Source organism: Vidua chalybeata, chromosome 8 (genome assembly GCF_026979565.1).
Source record: "Vidua chalybeata isolate OUT-0048 chromosome 8, bVidCha1 merged haplotype, whole genome shotgun sequence".
Lineage (NCBI taxonomy): Eukaryota > Metazoa > Chordata > Aves > Passeriformes > Viduidae > Vidua > Vidua chalybeata.
The window spans coordinates 10852509-10878469 of NC_071537.1; the positions used below are offsets into that span (position 1 = coordinate 10852509).

The 25961-nt window shown below is 39.0% G+C and overlaps 1 protein-coding gene across 2 annotated transcripts in view; it reads left to right on the top strand.

The window, feature by feature from the left end:
• The window catches only part of SORCS1 (sortilin related VPS10 domain containing receptor 1), a 259695-nt gene that overhangs the window by 154576 nt on the left and 79158 nt on the right, over positions 1 to 25961 (top strand). For both annotated transcript variants that reach the window (XM_053949503.1, XM_053949505.1), the window contains exons 4-5: positions 2816 to 2974; positions 16032 to 16105. In XM_053949503.1, coding sequence (XP_053805478.1) covers positions 2816 to 2974; positions 16032 to 16105 — 233 coding nt within the window. The remainder of the gene's footprint in view (positions 1 to 2815; positions 2975 to 16031; positions 16106 to 25961) is intronic.

The following is a 25961-nucleotide window of genomic DNA, read 5'->3' on the forward strand; positions in this document are numbered from 1 at the left end:
TTTCCCTCTTGTTTTGACTTACGTTTCAAACAGGTATCAATTTATTCTACTTACCCAATAAATGCTATCTTTTGGGCTTGTAACTCTGATTATTTACGCACAGATATGTTGTAATGAAATTTGCTTTTCTTATCTTATAAGAAACATGGTGCTGCGCTGTGATGCGAGTAGTGACTGATAGTCGGCTCTAACTTGTTTTGCTTCATGACACCTGTGCAGGGTTATTAGCAATACAAGGTACAACAGTGGAGCAGATAATGCTGAAAGCTGGACTCATTGCTGGTCTCCAGCAATGTACTCTGGAGAGAATCATCCATCAACTCCCTGCCCTGTCTCCCACTCTCTGTGTGCCCTTGCATAAATTCACTGATTTGGCACAGCTCTGCCACATCTCAGGTGCTATTGGCATATGAAAAAAAAAACTGGTGTATCTGGTTTTGGCACTTTTTGAAACACTTTTACCTACAGAATGGCTGGTTATTACAATGCAAAGCCGAGGCTTTTGGAGACCAGAGAAAACAAAGTGCTAATAGCCCAGAGTGGTAGTTAGCAGATTAAAGCCAAAGTCAGCTGTGTCTGAAAGTCTGTTTAGGCACTTAACTTTTATTGATTAGGTGTAGTATTAGATGCTTCAGTGCCTCAGCAGTTTCTCCCTCCATTTCCTTTTTAAGAAATGCAGATAAGAGCACTTTTACACTTCAGAGGAGGGGCCTGACAGAAAATGTGTTAAGGCAGTGATGTGCTTGGATGTGACAGTGATGAGGTCAGATGAGTTCCTTGCTCAGGTAGAAGGAAGTGTGTGAGACTAGAGTGGGTCTTGATTAACAACTTGCCTTAGAGGCACAATCCAGTCAGTGACAAGACTCTTATTAACTTCAGGGAGCTGGGATCAAGCCCATTGATTTGTGCTTATTTCTGCTCTAGTTGCTCTAGTCCAAATTAATGCTGTGCTGTGATATTTCCAAATACCAACATAAACAAAATCCACTCAAGAAGGTAGTCATAAAAATGGGAAAATCATAATGCTTGAATCACAGTACTAAATCAATAAACATTAAACATAGAAACCCGGTCCTAGAAATTAGTGTGATAAGAAAAAGGAACCAACTGATAAACATCACAATTTTTGGCTTCAGAAGTTGGATAGGCTACTTAGTGACAGTATTTTATATTTCTGTATATTGATAGTGTGATTATTAATCTTTTCTGTGTAACTTCTATCATGTCTCAATCTTTCATTTGGAAATCATATTAATTATATGCTTAGAATATTTGAAAGTGTTAAATGAAAATAAAAATGTTTAAAAATGCACATTTTCATTACTAATTTCTAAAGTAATAATAGGAGAGTCTACCTTTATGCTACGATGGAAACATTATTTTATGGTAGAGATACAATGGAGTTGTGTAACTGGTCTGAGATTATTCAGGATCTGAAAGTTCAGGGGTTTTGCAGAACCCCAAACTTTTAGGTTAGAGGCCAAATAGTTATGCTACCAAGGATGTTTCTAGAGACAGAAAAAAAGATTTGGCAGCTGCTCAATAATGAAAGACATATTCTGCATAGATTATATGTGTATTTACACCTTCACATACAATACTTCTTTAGCATCTGGTGTCTCACAGACACCAGATGCTATACTTCCTTATAATTCCTAGGTAGCGACTTAAGTTGTGTCTAACTCTGCCTGCCTAAATTGGAGAAGAGAAGGAGATTGAGTGTGTGATTTTTGCAGTGCTCAAACCCAGATAGGAATTTTTTTCTGAGAAATGCCAGGTGTGAATATTTTCATTTCAGGCTTGTCTAAAAACAGATCAGTGTTTGCCATTTGCAAAGCAACTTAGAAAAAATAAAATAAAAATGCTAATGATTCAAGCCTTTAATACCTTTCCAAGGCAAATATTCTTTAAAACTTTCCATGTTTTTCAGTCATGATGCCTCATTCCCATTCCTTAGGGATATTACTCTGTTCCTTGCTGAAATACTGGAACAATCTCTATTTACTGCTCAGACCTATATATTCCCTCATGCAGAGATACATGAGAGGAGTAACTCATTATTGCCACCCATTCATCAGCAATGCAGACCAATTAATAGCACAGCTAATGGGGTGAAGTAGCTGCTACAACTCTCAGTTGTGTATCTTTTGTCACTCCTAAACTAACACTCCTGGACAAAGCTAGAAAGCAAATTTACTATGCAGAGATTATTTTTGATACTCTACCAAATCTCTAATTCAAAGCCCCATAGAAACTGGAGGTGGAAAGAACCCAGCAGGTTATCTAATGTGTTCTCATGCCAAAGCAAGAATGCTTGTTGCAGACAGCCAGGTAATACTTTAGGTAGTCAAACTGCCTTCTCTGAAATTTCTGCCAGAATCTAACAAAACCCACCATTAGAGATCAGCTTTCTCCTCTCTCCGTGTTTTGGGTTTCTTTTCTTATGCCTGACTTTTTGTCTGTCACTCCAATAGATCATTCATGAAAACCTTAGCAGCCCACTGTGCCTGCTTGGTAACTTCTGTGCTCTAGTATTAAAAATTTCAGGTTTAATTTTTCAAATAAGCTTCATTTAGATGTGGTTTAACTAGTGGTAAAGTCATTCTGCCTATTCGATCATGTGTTATGTGTTTATATACATAGCTGAAACATACTGTTTTCATTACTGAAATATTGGCTATAGCAGTTTTGACATTACATTGAATCATTTTGTAATGGTCATATATAATAAGCTTCTCTGAAGTTCCTAGCTGCTTGCTTAGTTTTCTATCTGACTCCTCTTAACCACTGTATTTTCACTCTCCCTTCCATGTAGATTATGCTGTTGACTGATCCAGAAGTTGAAAGCAGCTTATTAATCAGTTCTGATGAAGGAGCCACCTATCAAAAATACCGTCTGAACTTCTACATCCACAGTCTGCTCTTCCACCCCAAACAGGAAGATTGGATCTTAGCCTACAGCCAAGATCAGAAGGTAAGAGTTGTGGATTTGTTTGCTTAGGGAGAACCCAGAGCTTCCATCTGTCTGTGCAACTGCTGCAGAGCATTCAGGACAGACTTCAGGGTGACACCAGGACAGTCTTTGGAAATACCAGTTTGGTATTTCCAAGTGGGCATCTGCTGTGTTCCTGGGGCCTAGCCCTCTATTACTGATCTGGCAGTCTGTGTTTCTTCATCCATCCTTCTGGCAATATTGTGTGACAAGCAATGGGCAGAGAAGACAGCTAGGATCCTTCACAATCCTCTAATGAGGCTTTTGGCCTCTTATTCGACAATTCTCTTCCTCCAGTTTAGTATCAGCTCCAAGAACAGTGTAAGACACTCCTTGTTCCTCTCTGGTTGGCATATTTTCAAGTAGTTTTTGATTTTCTAAGAGGAAAAAGTAGCACTGAATCAATTTCCTTTGAAGTCCAGTTCCCTCAGTACGGGTAATCCATCAGCCAAATAAATATGCTGTAAGATTTGCCTTCATTTTTTGTTGCCCAACCTAACACAACAACACAGGACTTTTTTTGTGGACAACTCGTTGTTGGAACTTTTTGAAAATCAGACACATCAGTACAAGTCAGTTTCCTTATGGTGAAGGATTTGATAGACCTCAATCTGTTTAGTTCAACAAAAAGCATATTGAAGGAAAACTATATTGTTGCACATAAATGTTTCTATGGGGGAAGACAAATCATAGGAGAAACCATTTCAATTTAGTGATAAAAACTTCTAACAAAAATTGATGGTCAGGAGTCAGTGGCAGATAAACTCAGCTGTAAGGTAACTAGCCTTTGGAGCAAACTGTTCAGGGAAATTGCTGATTTCACATCCTGACGTTTTAAAGTTTTATGAATAAACCCGGAAAAAGACCAAAAGAGTTTGTTGAGCTCCCACTCAAGGGTAAAAGAGTGAAATATCTTGACATTTAGCATATAGACTTTTCTACAAAATAATTTAGTGGTCTCCTTTTTATTTTGTGTATGATGAGTCTGTGAGAATAGAATCTGTGAATATAATCGATACCCTAACTATTGCCTGAATTGTTCAGGTTATACATTAATGTAAGGATCAACATAAAAATTTGAAATCTGTGATGTTTTCTATCTGTATAGTTAATTGTAAAATAATTAAACTACTAATTTTCATTTTGCATAAATTAGGCTTGGTATTACAGTAAGCCTGAGAAAACAAAGGCATAACAAAACTGAGTAAGTAGGTAAGGTTGCAAAATTATTGTACTGAAATTTTTGGAATATTTTCTTCCTTCACTTTGTACTCAAAACCAGAATCCTTCCAGGACTGTAGCTTAATACCCTTTGCATCTGAGAAACGCATCTTGCCTCCTAATTCTTTCTGTACAGTCAGTTGCATGCAATACTTTTCACTGACCCCTCTCACAGCACTTTGTAGAGTGTACTATGGTTATACTCTGTTCAGAGGAATGTGCAGATTAAATTATTTCTCTGTGTTCAGTATATAATTAGACAAGGCCAAAATGTTTCCTTTCCCTTGTAACTGTTGAGTTCTCTGGACTGATATGAAACAGAACAGAAGCTCGTCTCTGCTGTCTTTTTAGGACCATTGGAATGAAACTTACTGTGTTTAATAACAGGAAATTTATTACATGAAGATCAATGAAACTTTCAGAGGGAGCTTTGTCAAATAAAAGTAGCATATAGTAGAAAATTCATTTCAATTGCTAGGATATTCGGTCTGGTCAGGAAATAATTCTGAATTAGAGACCATACAGCTAAGGCTTATTTAATTTCTGATTGATGGCTACTAAGAAGTATATAATCACTATTTCATAGGAAATACCCACTCTTCCACAGAATCCTTAAAAGACAATCTGGATATAAGAACAGAGGGTCCATTTATGTGTTAACATGATTTGGTGGGTTGGTGTTGGAGTTGTGTGTATGGGGTGTGTGTGAGGTGTTTGGAGAGGAAGGATGTAGGCTGTATTATAATATATTTTTGTTATGGAATTGATTAGCAAATTGAATAACTGTTGGTAATTCAATACTGTAGTTATAAGACAAAAATCAGGTAGCACAAAGTCTGTAGATCTGTACCAATTAAGTCCAAAATAGAATTTTAAAAGTACACTGAATGGGTATGAGTCACAGGCTTGGTTTCTACTTTAAAGCCTAATGAATACATTTTCTGACTTCAACAAGCTTTGCCCAAGAATTGTAGAGGGTAACCAGCAGGCAAAGAGCATTAATCAGCTTGGACTAAATTAAATGTAACTTGAACTAAGGGTCAAGTTCAGCCTATGGCTAAGTGTAAATGACTCCCATTGGTTTCATGTTTGTGTATCCAAAGGCAGAATTTTGTCAGAGTAATTAAGAAGTCCTGCAGGTATTCAGATAATTGCAATGGGAGCTGAGGGGTGCTTTGCAAAAAATGACACTACTGTCAGCTATTTCCTGATCCTGTGCTAAGGCCGTATTTGAGGGAAGGGAATCCATTACTCCTTGGATTCCAGGTACTGTGTGCATACTGACTTGAGAGTCACCCAGGGAGGCAAGGAAACATATTTGCATGGTGAGGAATTTGCATTTTGATGCCACTAACTTGAATGCTACTGACTGAAGAGGCTGTGAGGGTTTTCTTGATGAGGACTTTGAAGAGTAAATTGTATTTTGACCAGTTAGGATTGGTGCAGTCATTTAATTTTGCTGTTGACAGGAGGGAGGTGATAATCAACTAGAAAACACTTTTACATCCTTCTAGCAAGCCACATGATTGTTGTCACCCATTTGTGTCATGTCCTTGCAGAAAATGGGATGGGGAAAATCAGGTGGTGAATAGAGCAAGAGCTGGGGAAACAGGAATCACATTGGTTCTGGACTGTTTTGGTTCTCAGCAGTTGTCCATCAATTGAGGATTGGTGAGGGCAAAGCCAAGAGCAGTGAAGGCCTTTCATTGCTCAGTTGTACTAAACAGTACGTGGGTCACACAGAAACATCCTTCAATCTCTTCACAGCCCGCTGAGTCTATCACTATGATCAGATCTTGTTTGTTTGAATAGGGATTTACTCAATGGCAGGGAAATCTGTTTTAGCTGAAGTAATTTTATGTCCCAGTTTCTTGGGTGTTGATTGTGAGTGAATGTGGTTAATTAATGGGGTTCAGCTGATGAACAATAGCTCATTAAGCTTCAGTGACTCAGTTGCTTTTGTTCACATGTCTTTCTCCTGTGTCTCTGCCCTGGGCAGTGGACTTGAATTACCACTGCTGACAGACCAGTCCCTAATTCAGTCATGGCTTCTTCCTGCCAGTCATGAGGAAAAAAAAGAGCAACAAACCATCTGCTGCCTGCACTAATTACTTCATGATTGCATTAATTGTTCTGGCTGAAAGTACGCTTGTTACTTGGCTGATTCTTACCACATAATTGCAGAACTACTGCATGCTTCTCCATTTTCTGCATAAAGGAGCTACAAATCAGAAGGAAACTCCAGACACAGTAAAGCAGTGCAAAGGCTTTTTGGAGGTCTTGTACATGTAAGCTCTTGTGGGTTTAATCAGCTTGCTTGTAGAATGAGGGGCTGTATTTTATGGGAGTATTACTTATGTATTACTTTGTAATCTTCAAAAGTGGTTTGCTGTGTAATCAGACCGTGGAATATAAGAGCCTCTAGTTCATGTGGAGACTTCTTCTGCTATTCAGATGGGTCAGGCACTCAGAGGAATGGTTAGTAATCAGCCAGGAATAACAGAGCTATTTGAGGAGATGAAATAAAGGTGAAATTGGGAAACACAAGTCAGACAGGCAAAATGCAGAGTTATAATTGCCCAGCTGAGGAATAAATGCATAAAGGCACTCAAGTACTGAAAGGCAGCAACAGAGGCTGAAAAGCAGGCTCAAAACAGAGTTATTGTTGTCACTTCTTCACTCTCATTTTAAAGTAACTCTTGAAAAGCAAGGCACCCCAAACTAAAGGAGCCCTGTCAACATAGCACTAGTAAATGAAGAGGTTTAAGTTTTGGGGTTTTTTTTCTTTGTTTATTCATTTTGGTCTTTTCCAAATGTCTGTTTCCATCTGCCTACCTTTATTTACTGTGTGTATCATGCTGAAGATGAATGTTAGGGACTAATACGTGTCTGTATTTCTAAAGTGCTGAAATTTGGCAAATCAGGATTCTGATACTTTTGGGACAACATATCTTTTTGCATCAAACCATATCATCTTCTTCATTTTCTTGCATTAAAGGATGTCCACTCCTCATGCATGTAAGTGGAAGAGAAAGGTATTCTTATACCTGGGATGACAGAGAAACCACTTAGAGAAGAGATGCAGAGTCATATGGCTGCAGGATGTCTGTGAGAGAGCAGGCCAACACTTAAAAGTACCTTTAGTCCCATCTATCCATGTGTTTTGGTCTAATACTTTTGCCAGACAGTAGAGTATCTGCCATAGATGTAGGCAGTATTCACTCTTCAAGATGTGATGGGTTATTCTGATTACACTCCGTAATTTTAAAACCTTTCATTTCACTGCATTAGGATCTTTTTAGGGTGTATCTACTTGGAAAAGGATCACACCCAGAACCTCCAGGGGTTCCTGTCAACATAAATTATTCTTTTTCTATTTACACCCTCTCAATTTCAATGGTAACAGTAATTTCTTACTTAGACCAGAGACAGGAGAAAAAATCCAGATTAATTTTCTCATAAATTGCATCATAGGTAAAAAAAAAAAAAAAAGGCAAAAAAATAACCAAAACAAACTAACCAAATGAAACAACAAAAACAACAACAAGAAACAAAAACCAACAAACCAAACAAAAAAAAAAACAACCAAAAAACAACCAAATAAAACCAAACCAAACCAAAAAACCCAACAGAAAACCCCAAAAAAACAGTTACCATCAAGTGACCTCCTTTTAGTGTGGTTTTTTTTTTTGTTTGTTTGTTTGTTTGTTTTGCTACACTGCTGACAGCAGTGGTGACAACAATTCAGAGGACTATTCACTTGGGCTAATGTTAGCTGAGGGAGGCTAATCCCATCTAAAATTAATGGAGAGGAAAAAAGCTTCTTTAGAGTGGTAAGCATTAGCCACTTTGAATCATCCTCTGGAAAAGCCTATCTCTTTTGACAGACTGTGGACACAACTAGGGAACTAGTTTGCATAAAGCTAACATTAGCCTGTGTGAATAACTCCCCCTTTCCCTGTGGCATCACTCCTGCAACAGTCTGCACTATTTGTGTTAATATTTGGGGCACCACTAATAATCCAAGCCAGTTTTCCAGCAGACTTGGTACTCTTTGATGCACATTGCTGAAGATGGAAAAAGTAACAAGTCATTTCCATATTAAAAGTTGTTTGTCCCAGCTTTTGCTGCATTGCACTTTCTGCTTATATTGGGTATCTCTTCTGGGTTACCAGCACTTGTGTCAGGGATGCATAGGGCCTTCCTCAGGAAGGCCTTGTGACTGCTGCTCCCTGTTTTTAAGGCATTCCATGTTTTCAAGCAAGTGATGCACAGAAATACCCTCTTGTGTAGGTAGGGCTGTATGTGAGGACTCGAAGCACAGATACCTGTTAGGCACCATGGGTGATAACACATCTTGCACACAACCCTTTGCAAATATCCCTTGCTGTCTCTAGGCCAATTGATAAGTTTGGTGGCAGCTAGCATTCTGAAAATAAACAAGGAAGGGACATTGAAAGAAGATTAATGATGCCAGATTGTATCTTCTTTTATTTTTTTTCTTTCCTTTTTAAATTGGCAATAAGCCAGTGTAGAAAGTGTGTTGAAAAATACAGTTTCCTAAAGTACCCATCAGTCTTTTACAGATCTTACTAAGCATAACATGCTGGGATAACAATTTAAAATAAAGAATGGAATTAAAAGTGATAGGAATCTCTAATGTTGTTTCCTACTCTAATAATAAAGAGGAAAAAGAAAAAAATCAACTAGCAGAGCCCAGTGGAAGATAGATTTATGGGCCAGGAGTGTGATCAGTGAATCAGAAAGAAAGACTTTCAAGCAGTAATCACTGTGCTCTTTACCACTGACTCACTCATCTTTAGGCAAATCAATATATCCTTGCTTATCCATCTGTATAAACATCAGCCCTCTGTACCCTTAGAGAACTTGTTCTTTTTCTGGTTTGGGGTCCTGGATACATACTTTTAGTTAAGGGTAGATCTGTTATTTTTCTGCAAGATTTTCTGTGTTCTATATAACTCCACTTTTCCTACTTCCATGAAAAAAAAAATACTTTTTCCATTCCATCAGAGTTGGGTGGTTCACTGAATTAGGAATAAAGATAGGTACTCCATATTGTTGGGTGTGCTACTGACCTCTGTGGTGTTGAGCAGCTCCTGTCACTTTTCTGTACATGACTCACCTCTGTCTTCTCTGTCTCTGTCATTTGGCTGAGTGCAATCTCCAAAATGTCTCCAGTTTCTTATTATACAAAGTGCCTGTCAACACTACATTCACTCAAAGCCATAGGTTTTAATATAATGCAAATGATGAACAATAATTTCTTTTTAAATTTAAAGCTGTGCATGTGTGCATGAAAATTCTGACACTTTGCCCTAAATTCTGCCATAGTAAGCCTTTTCTCTTCTGTTCTCATTCAAATACGGCACACTTTTTAAACAAAAATGTGCTTATTTATTGCCGTTATCTAAGCAGTTATGAATCTACTTAGTAAATGTACAACACAGCAGAAAGCCAGTTCTGGCTACCCTGTTGCCTGTAACAGAGATAGTCTTTTTCAGTAGAGAAGGGAATTAGCCTTGAGGACAGCATACTAAGTGGAGTGGTAAATTCATCATCCCTTGGACCTGAGATTGGGTGTCTTTCCAAATGATACAATCTAGTTCAGCCATCAGTTGTTGGCCTGAATAAGTCTCTCTACTGCTTGAGTTACTGGTAAAGATGGTGCAGCATCTGTTAGGAGGAGAACACACTGATAATATTAGAGGCTTCTTCTGTCTTTAATATACATATGCCAGTCAGAGTCCTTTAAATACCTCCTGGTAAAAAATATGTTTCCTGTCACTTTTTTAGCATATGAGTTGAATGAACTGGGGACATCATCCTATTGCAGTTGCTTGCAAACTGCCACAAAATCAGAATACTGGATGATGTGGCTCATAGCTGACAGTGTGTGAGGAGTTATTGAGGGATAGGTGGGAAGAAAGCTGAGGGTCATCTTCAGGGTGCTTTGGTGTGCTGAACATTCACAAAAGCAATTGCTGTGTTGTGACCATACTGAACAACTCTACATGGCAGTAGCATGGGGGTCATCAGCACAAGCAGCTGCAGAGCTGCAGACATCACTGGTGTTTGAATGGGCTGTGAAGCAGGTATCTGACTGAAGCTTTATCACTCTGATGTGTTTCCATCAGCATTCAATAAACACCAATTATTGGGTGACCTTATTGATGGTTCTGCATGCGTGATTAATGCGTTGCCTGCAACTTAAAATGTTCAAAGTCTGTGCAGCATCCTGTGAACTTTATTGCTTCATGGATATTTAAGCTTCTTAACAGTGGAACTTACAAATAGATCAGAGATCAGAGAAGTAAATGAGTATCAGCCATGTAGCCCATTTCTGTATGTTTTATTCTAGGAAAGAAATACCATGCATGATTTCAGGTTCTTTTTTATGTATATTTTAAACACAGTTTAGAAGAGAAAAACCTGGTCTATAGTCTGATTTAGGGAATAGCAGCATGCCTCCCAACCTTTGGCTGCTCTGAAGAAGAAATGCCCTGTGCAGCAATTTCTTTAAATGTAATGTACTTTGTTTGATACCCAAGTAAGCTGCACTGGATGCACGTGGGGAACATGTGTCCATCCAAATCCCTGTTCATTCCATTTCATTCCTATTTTGAGATGTCTCTTTTGCCACTATGAAAACTTCTCTCCCACTATGATAATTTTTCATCCAACAGATAGAGTCAGGGCTCTATTGTCTATGCCTATATAAACATGTTCAATCTGAAGTCCTTCTCTGATGCACTAACCACACTTTTTCTGCACAGAACTGCATAGAAAGAAAAAGAAATGCAAGAGAGATTTAAACTGAGTACATCAGCAAATTGCAGCAATCCACGATGCCTTCCCTACTGCTCTTTGCTTTCCTGAGACGTTAGATCAGTTCAAAATATGGTCTTTCACAGTTTAATAATACTAGAAGACTAGAATTTCTTCAAATGCACCTGCATTTGTAGTAGTAGTAAAAGTAGTAGTGGTAAACTACAATTTATCAGCAATAAATTTATTCTGCATAAATAAATGAGAAGAAGGACTTGCTGGCATATATTTCAAATTGTGTTGTTGCATCTTCAGGAAAAAAAAAATTATCCAGTTGGACTCTGTTATGTTTATAGTTAAAGCTAAACTGCTTTAATCTGTGTTGTTGTTGTGTGTTTTTTGGTTTTTTTTTTTTGGTTTTTTTGGGGTTTTTTTTTTGGGGTTTTTTTTTTTTTTTTTTTGGTCAATAATGTAGTATAGATTGATATTTTGGTCTGATCTCTGTCCAGGGAGAATGAGTTGAGAGTGCATGGGAACTAGGGAGGAGAAAATGAGAGACTTTTCTTTCCAGAATGTTAGACCAAAGTTGGTAAACCCAGTCAACGCAGACTCCATGATGTATTCTATTACAACTTGCTCAGGAGAAATCTCTAAAGTAAAAAAAAAATAAAAAATAGGAGCTACTAACTTTCTCAAAGTATTTCCCTAATGTCACTTCCAACATGCAATTTAAATCACCCTTTTCTATGTGCATAATTTTTTCTTGCATGAGATTAAATCATTGTATAAAATTTAATATCCTCATCAGCATAGGAAGCACATGGAACTGCCACATGATTCAAGATCTCTATGTGGAGAAGCACCAGAATCAAATATTTAATCCAATTATTTTAAACACTGAATGATGAAACATCATGGACACTCAGGGTCAGTTGTATCTGCAGCAATCCATAAAGGCAGTAAAGTGAAGTTGGAAGCACAAGACATTCCTCACATAACAGCTTTGGCTAGGAAAAGTCATCTGTTGAAAACAGAAGGGGTAATGGTAGGTCTTGACTGGCATAATGACCCTTCAGGTGGTATTATATCAGAATGGGTGGGTCAAATAAAACCCAGTTATTCTTAATGAAACATTTTGGAAAAAATCATGTTTTCTTCTTATATTTTATAGAATTTAGTTGGGTTTTTTATACTGTGAAACGCAAAAGAAAAAATTTGTCAAGTCTGAAGGTGATACTGGAAAGATCAGGAAATTAGAAGGGGAAAAGAATAATACATGGCAACTGTATCCTGCTGTTACCTAGATATCCCAGAGCATTTTAAGGTGAATCTTACACTATCCCTATGAAAAACATGAGCAGCTCTTGGGCTTCTCATACAGGCTGGGAGACAAAAAAGAGGGAGGGGGAGTATCATATCATGTCTGGTGTAGATAAGGAAAGAAGTTCAGTTGTCAGATGTCAGCTTTCCCTACTCCCAGAGACAGTGGTGTCGTGTTGTGAGAGGGCTGGGGAATTGTCTCACCATTCAAAGAGTTTATTTGAATCCCTGCTCAGCCTCAGAAGGTATTTGTAACCTCAGAACAGCCTTTTCTTTCCCTTGGCATTTCTTTATTCTTACATAAATGGGGTAGGCGGTAGGTTTCTACTTCACAGAATATTAAGATTTAAAAAAGTAAAACAAAGCAAACCCAGACTGTTTAATGATTGTTACACAATCTGCATAATACACAGAAAAATAAATGTAGAAGAGAAGAAGCAAGAAGAGAATTATTCCCTGATGAACAAGGGTCAAATCTGAGAGATCAATACAAGATTTGTACTTCATAACAGTTTTGTCTCCGTGAAAACAGAAATGACAGCTTGGCCCTCAGATGAAAACATACAATAAAATTGTAATAGGTTCCTTTTCTATCTGTGCTTGAAAAATAAGTGTAGCAAAGAACATTCTCTAACTTCAGTCCAATAATGCAAATTGTCATCAGACAGCAGTGCTTGCCAAAGAAAACAAAATGTCATCTTTGAAGGGACTGCACGCACAAGGCTATCACAAGAAGTCCCTGGAGAGAGAGGGATTTTGTAACAAGAGCAAAATGCCATGCTGGGTTTAAAAAATATCCATTCAAGCACTACAATTGCTAAAAGGGGAAAAATAATCCCAGCTGTATCATAACCAATACTTGACAAAAACATAGCCTTCAAATACTTCTTTTTTTTTTTTTTTCAGTCCAACTGAATTAACTAGGTTTAAAAATTAATGATACTTAGAATAAAATATCTGAAAAAATCCTTACTGCAATTTTTTTAGGGGGGAGGTAGGGTGGTCGTACATAAGGTGGGGAAATCCTCCTTTGCTAAAGATACATTAGTGCTGCTTGTGCTGCTGTGAGTCAGTAAAAGCCAAAGCTGGTGCTGAGATAATGGCAGAGGATGAAAAACCTTCTAATGTCTGGTTATGAAAGTGTCTTATCAAAGACAATGAGAGCTTTGGATATGGGCTCCCAGGGAGCTGGTATTTCCCTTTGAGAGCTGTTGCCTTTTCTCACATGCTGTCTCCAGCTCACTGGGCACTGGCTTCTAATTTAACAGTCCAGCCCTGACAGTAGAATTGCTGGATCCAATTCCTACCTTTAAAACAGACTTAAAAACTCTTGCATTTCTCTTCTTATTCGCCTGAATCACGTCTTCCTCAGGACACAGATTAGGAGAAAGCAGAGCTGTCTGGGTGCTCTGCAGAATCACAGCCTCCATCCTCGTGGGAGAGTTGAAGGATGCTCCAGGTCAAGGCCCCTCTGGAAACAGGGCTGTGCTGGAAGAGCCAGAGGGAAGCTGTGGCACCGGGGCTGTCCAGCACTGGGCACTCAGTGGGGATGCAGGCAGGGAGCAGGGTGCTACACGAGCACAGAGAAAGCTTTGCAGGCTGTGATTAATTAATTCTAGGCAGTGTTACTGTCACCAGAAAATTCAGAGAGGGAATAACCTGCTGGAAGTTGTGCTCAGGGAAACCAGAGAGGGATAAGGGTGAGAGATAAAAAGTGGGAAAACAAGATTCAATATGATGACTTCAGCTGTTGGAACATCAGTGTCCCTGGAAAGCTTGCATCCTGTTTATCCCTTGTCTGGAAATACAGAGATATTTGCTGAGTTTGGATTGCTCCCTGTTCTTAATTAAAGGATCACATGAGCTTTATTGAAACTTAAATTACTGCATGTCAAAGACAGTACTTAGCAGAGAATAAAATACCATGAAAAGAAAAACTTTGACATCAGTGAGATAATAGATAATAGCAATAGCTTATTGTTATGATGTTTATATTTGCTGCAATTATAAAAAAAGGTCTAGAAATGGATTTTGAGTGTGAAGGAGGGAAAATACTTCCTGTAATGGTAAAGTCCTTGAATAGATGACCTTAAATCTCTTCAAAAAGTGGTTGTTCAATGTTCCAAGAGATTTTCTTTAATTTCCAAAAATAAAAATGTTCCTTTGTTATAGTTTCCTAAAGTTTTAAATAAAAATGTATCTATAATCTTCTACTTAAGGAAAAATAACAGACTCACTGAAGTTTTAAAATTGGATGCACTTCTAGCCACAGAACTAAACTACTTTTCCCTTTTCTTACTCTTGTTATCTTCTGTCCCCTCCACCTTCTTCCCTCTCTCTTCTTTGACAGTATTCAAGAGAAGGGGAGATGAAAGAGGTGCATTTTTAGCTTTAATATTTCAAAGTAAATTTTAACACATGCCAGTCTACTCTTTGCTAAAAAGCTATTTCAATTAGTTTCTCCATGTTCTTAAAAGTTTTTAACATAGGAAAGGTATGGATATTGGGTTTTGCATTTTGAATCAATATCCAAATAATAGACCTCAAAGTTTTTTTACATCCCAGTCTCCCAATTTTTAAAATACATTCAAATCATCTTTTTGATGAACACAAAGCTTTTAAATCATCATTTTTTTCTTCCGATATTCTCAAAGACATCCATCTTTCCTACCAATTCTCTGCCACTTCATGTTCCAAAAAAAAAATTGCCATGATTTGCACAAAAAGATTCAGGTCATTTGCATTTTATGCAAAATCTTTTAAGAGATGTCATGAAGAGAGATAATAGTTCAAAAAACAATGTCCAACATCTGCCTTGACAGAAAGGGGACTGACCGAGTCTACCAGGCAAAGAAAGGAAGGGAAACAGGATGAATCTGCAAGAAAAGTGTAGGGCTGACTGCCTCTCACTCCTTCCATGTGATAAATTTGAAGCTAAATTAAGCAAAAGAAATAAGAGAACCCAAGTGATCCTTCCCTCTACTGGCCTTCTGAGAATTACTTGATGGCAGCACTTAGGGAGAGCAGCTGTTTGTAAGTGCTCTGTAATAGTAACATTTGTATATCATTCCACAAAGACATGTCAGAGGATTTATAATACCTGTAACGTGCCTTTTTGCTGACCTTTCTCAGGCTGGTTTGGTATTTATCATGGAAAGATATTCTGAAATGATTGATGTATTTGGATATTGTTTGCGTAACCAGACGAGGAGAAGGTGTCACGTTGTCGGCAGGAGAAGGACAAGAGCAGAGGGAGGATCACACATTTCCTTGGAACAAGTTAACTATGCTATTTCAACTCATCCAGTCCTGCAAGGGAAGTCTAGACATGTTAGAACATTTTTTTGGTGCCAGATTGACACATCTTCCTAAGGATAGCACTGCTAATGGAAAAACAATGTTGTTCTGAACATAATATTGAGGAAGGCAAGTGGATGATGAATTTTTGTTCAGGGCAGGTTGCTGGGTTTACCTGTAAAATGATCCCTCAGGTACTACCGGTTGTGTCCCATATCACACATCTCAGTATTCTCTATGCCAATAAAAGGTACCACAGACATGTTTCAGCTGTCCCAGTTGTGTCCCTTTGAGACTGGGATGAATAGAAGTCCAAGACCACATTGTCTTAGAAGTGGTAGAGGGTTTTTAAGGTTAATTTCTCTGTTACCTTTGTGTTTTACTGTGATTCATGACTGTTTGTTTTTGTCCACAGTTATTCAGTTCTGTGGAGTTTGGCAGAAGATGGCTGCTTCTTCATGAGGGAGTTACACCAAACAGGTTCTACTGGTAAGAGCAAAACCCTCTTCCTGATTTCCTTGACACAACTTCCCCAGGCATACAGAGGTGTTGGAATGAGGTCTTGAAGGCAATGTGGCTGAATACAGTCTGCACTGCTGATTTGTTGAGATTGATTCAGAACTGGTACGAAAGGGGCATTATGTGTTTATATGACATTGGAATAGTGGGTCTTTGATCTAAGAGTCATGCAGAACTGAAATATGCTGAATAATAGTCTGATTTAGGATGGGAGAGTGAAGAGTTCAGTCTGGTCGTGCTACAATTAAGGGACAAAGCCTGAAGTCTTGGAGGACACCAGCATTTCTGCCACAGAGAGACAGCCTCCAGAGGCTGGTGTTGTTCTTTTAATTACTGTTAGACCTGCTTAGTCCTTGAAATTGAGCATGTTTCCACTAGACAGAAATAAGTGTAACTTTGACTTACATGGAGAAGAAAGCTGAGAGATGAAGAAGACACTGAACTTTTTTTTCCCCTGCAAACATGGTTGTGTAGTCCAAATAAAATATAAGGTTTTCTTGTGTTTTGGTGTAAATCTGTGGGACTTCTCATCAATTCCTATTGGAAGCATTAGTCTTCCTGTGAGTAGAAGTGGGCTTGTGTCCTATGACTATGCCTTTAGACTATTTTTGATAAAATAGTCATCTTGAAATTCGGAGGAGCTGAACCAGTGATTAAAAGGAGATCAGCATGGTAGTTTCTAAACTATAAATTTATGTCAAGTCCACAGGTTTTGAACATAGCAAGATTCATGAGTGGTTCAGTCAAATATTTTCTTTTAATTTATAAAAGAAGGAAGAGCTCTAGGTCAAATTTACTTCTAAAGTTGAATTTATATTTGGTCTGCAAAGGATAGACCAGAGATTTTGTTTGCTGCTTCTGCTTTTTAATTCTTTCTCAGACCCTGTGTTAGCTGAAGCTATTGCAAGCTAAATTCCATTTTTAACTTAAACTCATTTCTGTGGGAGTGTCTGTATAGACAGTCACATGTATGTTTATATCACTATTTCTTTCCTGCAGGACTCCTAACAGGGTCTCAAAATGTCAGATGCAAACACAGAGCTCTACACATGTTCTGGTTTTTTTTCTGGGGTAATAAAAGCAGAAAGTCACAGAAATCTGCGTACCCTGTCATTGAGACATCCAACAAAACTGTAATTGCTGAAGGGGCTCAGAGGGCTGAAAAGACTGTCCCTGTTCCTGGACCCCCATGTCCTGTATAGTACTCCAAGCCTTTTGAAGTTTCCTGTCATTGCTTACCGTTCTGGTTTATTGTGAAATGAGCTGATGGATGCCTGCAGTAAGAAAAATGATGAAGCTATAATTTTCCCTTTCTGTGGAGCTCTAATTTGAAGGCCTCTTAGAACCTAACAAATAGGGGAACTTAGGCTTGGAGCTTCAAAGGCAAACAGCAAGTTAAAAGATGAAAAAATGTTCCAACCACCCATCCAATCCCCCTACAGCCATTCACAAAGCAGAAACTGCAACCCTGTATTTTCACCTTGAACAGAATGCCCCTTGCATAACACACCTCAGTGTAAGCTAGACTGTACTTTTGGTATTAAAAGTGAGAATAATACAACTTGTGGAGACACTGTTGCATCTCATTCTGGCATATTTATGATGATCATAATGACCCTAGGATAAAAGAATAATTCTAGCTGCAATTCTATGGACAGTGTCAGTCTTCAAGCACATCCACAGTAGAAAACAGCTGTGCCTGTGTGATGGAGAGCACCACAGAGAACAGCACTGGGCTTTAATATTAATTTCTATTCTATGCAGCCAGGTGCTTGAGGATACGGCAGCACTGAAATGCTGAATCAGAAGGGAAGCCCTTTGCACTCAAGGTGTGGTCACAGTTGGCTCCCCCTGCAAGAAGAGCAGAAGGGAACTGGGGCCTAAGAGGGTGCAGAAGTACAGCTGAAATCCAGATTTCTGCAGCACCATCTCTGTAGCCAGTGCTGGTGTGCAAGTTGGGTAAAGCCTTGCTCAGTGCCCTGTGATTTGTTGTTGGTTGGGCTTTTTAAATTCATTACTATATATTTTGACTTGTAAATATTCTGAGTGTAATCGACCTGAAAAGTGAGAAGACTGACTTCACTTATTCTTAAGAGCAGAAGTAAATAGTTAAGTAAAATGTCTTGAAGTCACAACTTAAAGCAGAATGTGGGGATACTCTCTCCTATTCCTGGTGCTTTATCTAAATCAAATGACTTTGAAGGGATCAACCAGGACACAGCTGTACTGGGCAGAAAATGAGGGAAATATTCCGATATCTAAGGAAGGCTGAGGAGTTGCTTTAATGCAGATTACTTCCAGTACTCTCTAAACTAGGACTTCTCTAAAACTGGAAGACACAAAGCAAGGTCTCTGGCACCAGGCCTTCTTGGGGCTGCATTTAGTTACGTTGCTTATTATGACAGGGAAGGTGCACCTGGAAGACTAAAGACTTTTACATGGGTTTGAATGGTTGATGAAAGCAAAATGCATTTTCCTGATTGCTCACTGATATTTTCATTGCCATTTTAGGTTGTCATGTTGTCTTGTAAATAGCTTTTGGGTCACTCAAAGTCTTGTGAATAAACTCCACTGAGCTTGCTAGTTTTAGTCTTGAGAAGGCTCTACCTGCAAACACTGTCAGAGAAGCTGTAGTGTCAGCTTTGTTTCTTGTATCTGTTACCAAGAGAATTTTCTTCTTTATTTGCTTATTTTTGGCTGCTTTGTGAAACAACTCTTCCTCCTACCACTCCAGAGAAATTTAAACCCCTGAAGAAAAACAGTCTGATGATGCTTGCTACATAACTCTGAGAAAACACTCTGTGTAGACACAGTTCCTTGTAGTCCACATGTACTTTTTCTTCTTGCATCCTGTTTCATAAAGAGGAGCCAGTAATATGAAAATAGAATATTTTTTATTCAAAGCTCTTCTGTTCCCCATTTTCATTCTTCCACCTGCAGCTCTAAGTGATGCCCTGACATCCACAGTTGTGATGAAAGAGATGTAATATCATAGAGTGGAGACTTCTTGTCTTAAAAACATCCATCAAAAAACAAAATAAAACAAATGTTGGAAAAAGACATCTGTCATTTTCTACCTCATTAAAATATTGTTAGGACACACTTGTGGCTGGTCAGGCTTTAGTGATGGGCTGCTCTAACTGATACCTCTAATAATTTCTGTAATTTGGGTATCATCACATATCTGTTTGCATAATCTAGGGGTGTGGAAGTGGTGTACTGAGGAAAATGTACTCCCCTCAGAGAGTCAACCACATATTATGTGTCAGGTGGAGACTTGGAAGAATCCACACTGCACACAGGCAGTGTATGCAGTGGCACAGCAGTTCTGTACTGAATCAACAATTTTTATGTTTTTTTTTATTATTTTTCCAGTAGCCTCTTGAGATTTTTCTGTTAAATGTACTGTGACAGAAAAATGCATGGAAGTTGTCAAGGTACTTGGTAATTCTGGAACTGTGTGCTCTGTGAAAATTCCCTAATTACTAGGAAGGAATATTCTAAGCAATATTAATTCAGCAGTGTAATACAGAAACAAGTTAATATACATGGATTATTGCTGATAGCAAAGTGTTTACTAATGTAGTTGGCATTAGGGAAAGAGAATGCAGTAGATTCTAGTTAAAAGAGATTAATAAAAATGCTTTATTTAAATACTTCTGCATTTATTTTTGTGATACTTGGTGATTTTTGGTATACATTCCTAATGTGAAATTTTGCTGGTGTAGATGCTTGTTTGTAGTGAATACAAATGTGAACACAATTGGTGAACCAGTTGCACTGGGAATTGTTGGTTTTTTCCTTCCTTTTTTAGAGTGGTTCAGTCATCTAGTCAAAGTTCAATAGCGATACTTTGTGACTTAAAAATCCAAACATCCATGGCCAGTAGTTGCAGAAAAACTGCTCAAAGTGCATATAGTCCAATACAGCCAAAATAATATAAATGCAGACGTTTGTTGGTCATTGAAAGCCAGGTTTTTATTCCGGTCCTCTGATCAAGTCATGCCTTCCACCAGAAATTATTTCCTTAAAGTCAGTAAGTCATCAGAGCTGGCCCTAAAAAAAAAAAAAAAAAAAGAAAAAAAAAAGTTAAAAATATCATTAAAATTTGTCAAAATGTAATAGTTTTTGATCAAAATGAGACATTTTTCTGAAAAGATTCTCATCTAATTCTAATCAAAACTTAATCTTGAGAAAGTTGGAGGGGGAGGAAAGAAACAAAAATAAAGAAGTGTCTTAAAAACTAACATAAAATGATCAATAGAAAAGCCCAACCAGTAAATTAGATCATCAGGTTACAATCATTATCTCTATCAGTGGTATTGATTTTATTTTTTTACTTGAGTGTTGCACCCAGACAAGCAAGTAGGAGAAATACAAAAATAATAGTACTCCATACTTCAAGAAGATTGGAAGACTGTAATAACAAGGGGGCTGGAGCACCTCTCCTGTGAGGCTGAGAGACCTGGATGTGTTCAGTCTGGAGAAGAGAAGGCTCTGGGGAGACCTTAGAGCACTTTCCAGTGCCTGAAAAGGGCTACAAGACAGCTGGAGAGGGTCTTTTGCCAAGGACAAGGAGGGATATGACAAGGGGTAATGGCTTCAAGTTGAAAAAGAGCAGGTCTACATTAGATATTGGGAGGAAATTCTTTCCTTTTGGGGTGGTGGGGCATTGGCACAGGTTGCCCAGAGAAGCTGTGGAAGTTGGAAATGTTGAAGGCCAAGTTGGATGGGGCTTTGAGCAACCTGATTTGTGGAGGGTGTCCTTGCCATGGCAGGAAAACTGGAACTAGAGATGATCTTTAGGATCCATTCCAACCCACATGATTTATGATTTCCAGTAGCATCACATGTCCACGATGTTAATGATTCCCTGAAGAAATTAAAGGAGATATGTCAATTTGGTAAGACATGTTGCTAGGTCTCCACTCAGTCTTATGTTTTTCTGAGTATGAGCAAAAGAAAATGGAGGCAAACACTGTAAAATAGTAAGCCAACCAAAATTTCCATCAAATAATACAAAAATATGTGCACACACTGAAGAGGAGAAAAGCCTGTAAGCAGTTGGGAGGACAGATAAGTAGATAGGGCTATATTTGTGTTTCTTTTATGAGTAGTAGCAAAGAAAGTTAATGTTCACAGTATAATTATAGAGTATATATATTTTCTTTTTCAGAGGAGGCTGGAGACTGTATTTTAAAAGCTCTGACTGTGTTCACTGGAGCAGCTGAAAGAGCTGAAAATCAAGGGGATGAAGTGTCAAAGCCCTGTTAAAAACTTCATTATATTCAAGCACTTGGAGCAAGCTGGGTGCACTGTCCCAGTGTTTCTGTCAGTTCTTGGCTTGGTGAAATTTGCACACCCACCCAGGTGGGCTGAGGCAATTTAAATGCCTCAGTGCCTGGGCTGTGTACAAATGATGCTGCGTATGGCTGAACAAGACCTTTTAATCACTGCAGGGCAACTGCTGGAAGCTGATGGGAAAAATGCCAATCAAGGTGCATTGTGACAGCCTGTCCAGAAAATCATCCACTTGATCTAACACACAAGCCTTATTCAGTGAGTTGAAGGGAAGAAATTTCATTTAAAATGTTATTTCATAGCTTAAATATGGTGTTTATGGGTACATGCCAGAGAAACCCACGACAGTTTTCAGCAGGTGTGAATGAAGTAAATGTTCATCTGATTGGGCCTTTTGGGACCCAGTCTGGTTGATGCATAGGTTGGTGTGTTTTAGTTTTCCCAATTTAGCAGCTATTTCTTAAAAAATCATCCAGAGATACTGTATAAAGGAGTACAGACTCCCATGAGCTTCAGCTTTTCTACATCATCCACTTTCCCTCGTTAAAGTTCTGCAGAAGTAGTCAGGCATCCATTCACCATGTTCAAAATCTTGATTTGGGGGCTAGTCAGTAACAGGAGCCCGCAGTGCTGTGCAGGACTCTGGAACGTGTCAGTCTCCAGCAGGCATTGGACTAAGCAGCTCTCTAAGATTTCTCTGTGTGCACCTATAAAGGACAGACTTTGAGAAGGTGAAGCAGTGCACAGGTAAATCACCTGTGGATTTGTCTAGATCTGTGTCAGGAAGGTTGCTGTGTTCTCTGGTATGTTTGATGAGCAGCATGCTGTGTTACTTTCCACTCCTGCTCTAAGTGACTTGCTGGCCTCCTCTGGAGCTGCCTGACTGGGCCACAGCACTACAAGATGGGAGAGGCACGGTCTTAACACAGTAGGAAATTGTGATCCTATTAGACTGTACCAGCAGAGAAACTGTAAATCAGGTAGGTTTGGTTCATGATGTCAAGGAGGGGAGCTCAGAGGCTATAACTAGAGGGTACTTTCCTCCTCCTTTCTCTTCAAGCCAGCTTGAAGTCTTAAGTTTCCTGCAATATAAGAAAAAGAGATATAGGATTGAAGGGCTATCTTAAAATCAGGATCTAGTCCTGGTTAACTGAATTTTATCCACTTAGTTTAGTTCCTCATTTTAAGACATTCCTCCCACCCTATGTTACCAGCAATAGACAGCTACCTCCTGAGAATTTGCATCCATCTATTTCAGAGTTTTAGCTAAGTTTCCTCTCTGGAGCTTCCCACGGAGAGCTGTGGTGGTACAGCAGCAGGGGAGAAGGCTTCCTTGGCTGCTGCCCTCAAAGTTGCGGGGTATGTAGACCGCAGAGTGTGGAAGGGTGTGGGTCATTATGCACTAGGGCTCTAAAAAGTCGTGGGATGGTGAGAGTGAAAGTGACTCCCCACAGCCTGAAAGTCTCACCATTACCCCCAGTTACCTACTCACCTGTTTCAGTGTTAGCAGCAGCAGCCACCTGCTTTTCTGGGTCAGTGCTGTGAGGTGGCACAATTAGGAGAAGTTGGGCTTTACTCACTGCACTGCTGTTTTCTATCAGTTCTAAAGAAAGGGTGACAAACTGACTAAAGCAAACGAATAGAATGGATTTGGCCCAGCGGCTGCCAGTTGAATTGCACCAAACTGTATAATTTCATGTGATAGGACAATGTGGGAAAAAATTGTGCAGAATAGTGCAGAGATGGAGCAGGGGAAAACTAATTAAATTATGGTCAGAGGAGATTTATTAGCCAGATGTAAAGAAATGAATTGCTGATTTATGCCTATGTGGAATCTGTCCGTGTTTCTCAAACACGTCAGGAGGATGTGGTTAGGAGATGTTAAATCTAGAAAGTAGTCTTTAAAGTATGTTCCAGGAATAGTAAAATCTCTGAAATTTCACATAATAGGGACTGAGCTAAAGAAACCAGAAGATTTGCCTCCCACACTAAGCTCCCTGGGGCAGATTCACTGACCTCTGCAAGCAAAAAAAGGAACAGAGAGTATCTGCAAAGTCTTCATGGAGTCAATATAGTAGTAAAAGAAAAAGGAGCCTGGAGAACTCTCAGGCTCTATTTTTGTCTCTGCCACATAGCAACTGTGTGATCTTGGTCAAATCAATGAGGCCCCTGTGCTCTTGACTAATCAGTGAAGTTTATCTATAAAGCTGAGAACAAAAATTTTCCTCAGCCCCTATTTCTAACTTGGTCTGCTTGTCTTGTACTTTTCCATAGGTCTTGAACAAATCAGTACCATGCAGAGAAGGTTACTTAAAGGTTGATTGTCAAGTGCTTTTGTATCTTTGGACAAAAAGCTCCCTGTTCAGTGCTACATGTTACTATTTTTATGAATGGCAATTAGAATTTAGTGTTATAGAACCATCAGTGAGACCAAAAAATTGATGCTACCGAAGACAACATGGGCGTCATCCACTGTTGTTTTCATTCTGTCCTTTAAAACAAAACCAAAAACCTGCCATTCAGTGAGCTGGAGGAAGGTGTCAGTTTTTTGACATGAAGTGACAGATATGTCCAGAGGAAGTGGAGGAGCTGGTTTTGCATTGGCAAGATTTACGATAAGAGATTCGCATGAGTGCTGAGGCTAAAGGAAGATAAATCCCTAAAGGCAAATTCTAACAATAATTGAATTACAAAGCCATTATCATGTGCTGAACAAAGCAACTTTATAGCTTTATTGTGACAGGATAAAGCTTGTTAGAATATTTATGCTCATAGGACAACTTTGGCATAAGGATCTTTAGGAGTACATTCCCTCTTCCACATGACTGTTGCAGCTAGTTAGTCTTTCTGTGTATGTGGAGATGGGGATTTGCTCAAATTGGGACTAGGAAGAGGGATTGCTGAGGGTCAGGAGGCATCTTAAATATATAGCTTGTTAAGAACAAAGCCATCTGCGAAATGCAGCTGAGACACATAAGCATTTTTCATGCTGAGTAGTCAAACTAGATTTTCCAAGCAATGTCACTTTTCAGTTTGGCGCTGTACTGCAGCCACCTCTGAGCTACTCCCAGTCAGCACTGATAATCTCAAAATGGCCAGAACTGTGTGGATCTTGTCCCATCCACCTTAGTAGAGACATGCTGTTATGCCATTTGTCTGCCAGCCTTTGCTGCATGAACAAGTCATACCTGTTTACCCCCAAAGCAGGTGAGGTATGGTCACAGGAATCCTAATTATGCATTTGGTCACTTCCTCTGAGACACAGAAAATCTGCATAAGGCCTCTATGTCCATATAAAGAAGGAGGGACATTCACACTTGTTCTGTCTGTGAAAAGGACATGGTAGCATTAGGCATTCTGGGCCATTTGCATCAGAGTCTATAAAATAACAATGTCTTCTACTACGTGTCTTAAAAGATGTTTGGTCTTTGCTGCTGTGAGCATGTATGATACAAGAAATACATATGAAAAGATTGTAATTGAGTTTCTTGTGCATATAGTCTCAGATACAGTGTGTCTGTGTCTGAAGTCAAGCATCCAAAACCAAAGGCACCCAAAGCTGCTTTCTAGAATGCGCAAATCCTTGAGATGCAGTCCTTATTGTCTGGTGTTTTGTGTTCATTGTTTATGAAAAAATGGTAGTTTGAAATTAGGTGCAGCAAGTAGAAGCTTTTGCTTTCTTCACAATGATGCCTTTTTGCAGTTCTGAGTGGTCTGACTGCCTTGCAAGCCTCATCAGTTCCCAGCATCCATAAACAATTGCTTTTGTCCCTGGAAGTGAAAAAAGATAGAAGAGGTGGAAACCCCAGGATAACAGGGTCTCTATTGAATTTTCTTGGCTCAGAGGAGCTGACGGGCCAAGGAAGCCAAGGTTTTAGAAATGTTTCAGACAGAGAAGATGGCAAGGGGTTGGTCACTACAGAAATACGCCAACTAGCATTTACTGTGCAATGGGCAGTGCCAAGCTGCTTTTGTTTAGTTCAGCCTAGTTCCAAACCAGGGGATGATTTGGGGTCTTTTCCCTGTGCTGCTTCTCACGGTGGATGTGGAATCTGCATTCAGAGCAATTACTGTGCTGCAGCCAGTGATATCGATTTGTGAGGCTCTCAAGTGCAGATAACTACTAAGCAGGCTTGATACTGATTAAAATTTTAGGAAGCAACTTTATAATAGGACCATGGGGGTCCTAAATTTTTCAAAATGTAAGCATCTTCAGTGTAAAGGCAGTGGGGTCACTGCCTTGCACTCCCTTTGGCTTTCTAAATCCTCCTTTTCCCAAAAGATTTTTTTCTTTTCCTTTTTCTTTTTTCAAAACATCCAGACAATTATTCCAACAAAACACTTAAAGTTAATCACAGAAATACAATAGGCACCATTCAACAGAAAGCATTGCATGGATATCCCTGGTGTCCTTAAGTTTCTGGGAGTATTACAGAAAGCCTGAGATTAAAGGGATGGACAAAGGACATGCTGGCATTTTACCACAAAGTGAAAACATAGACTGATGCAAGAAGAAAAGTTAGTG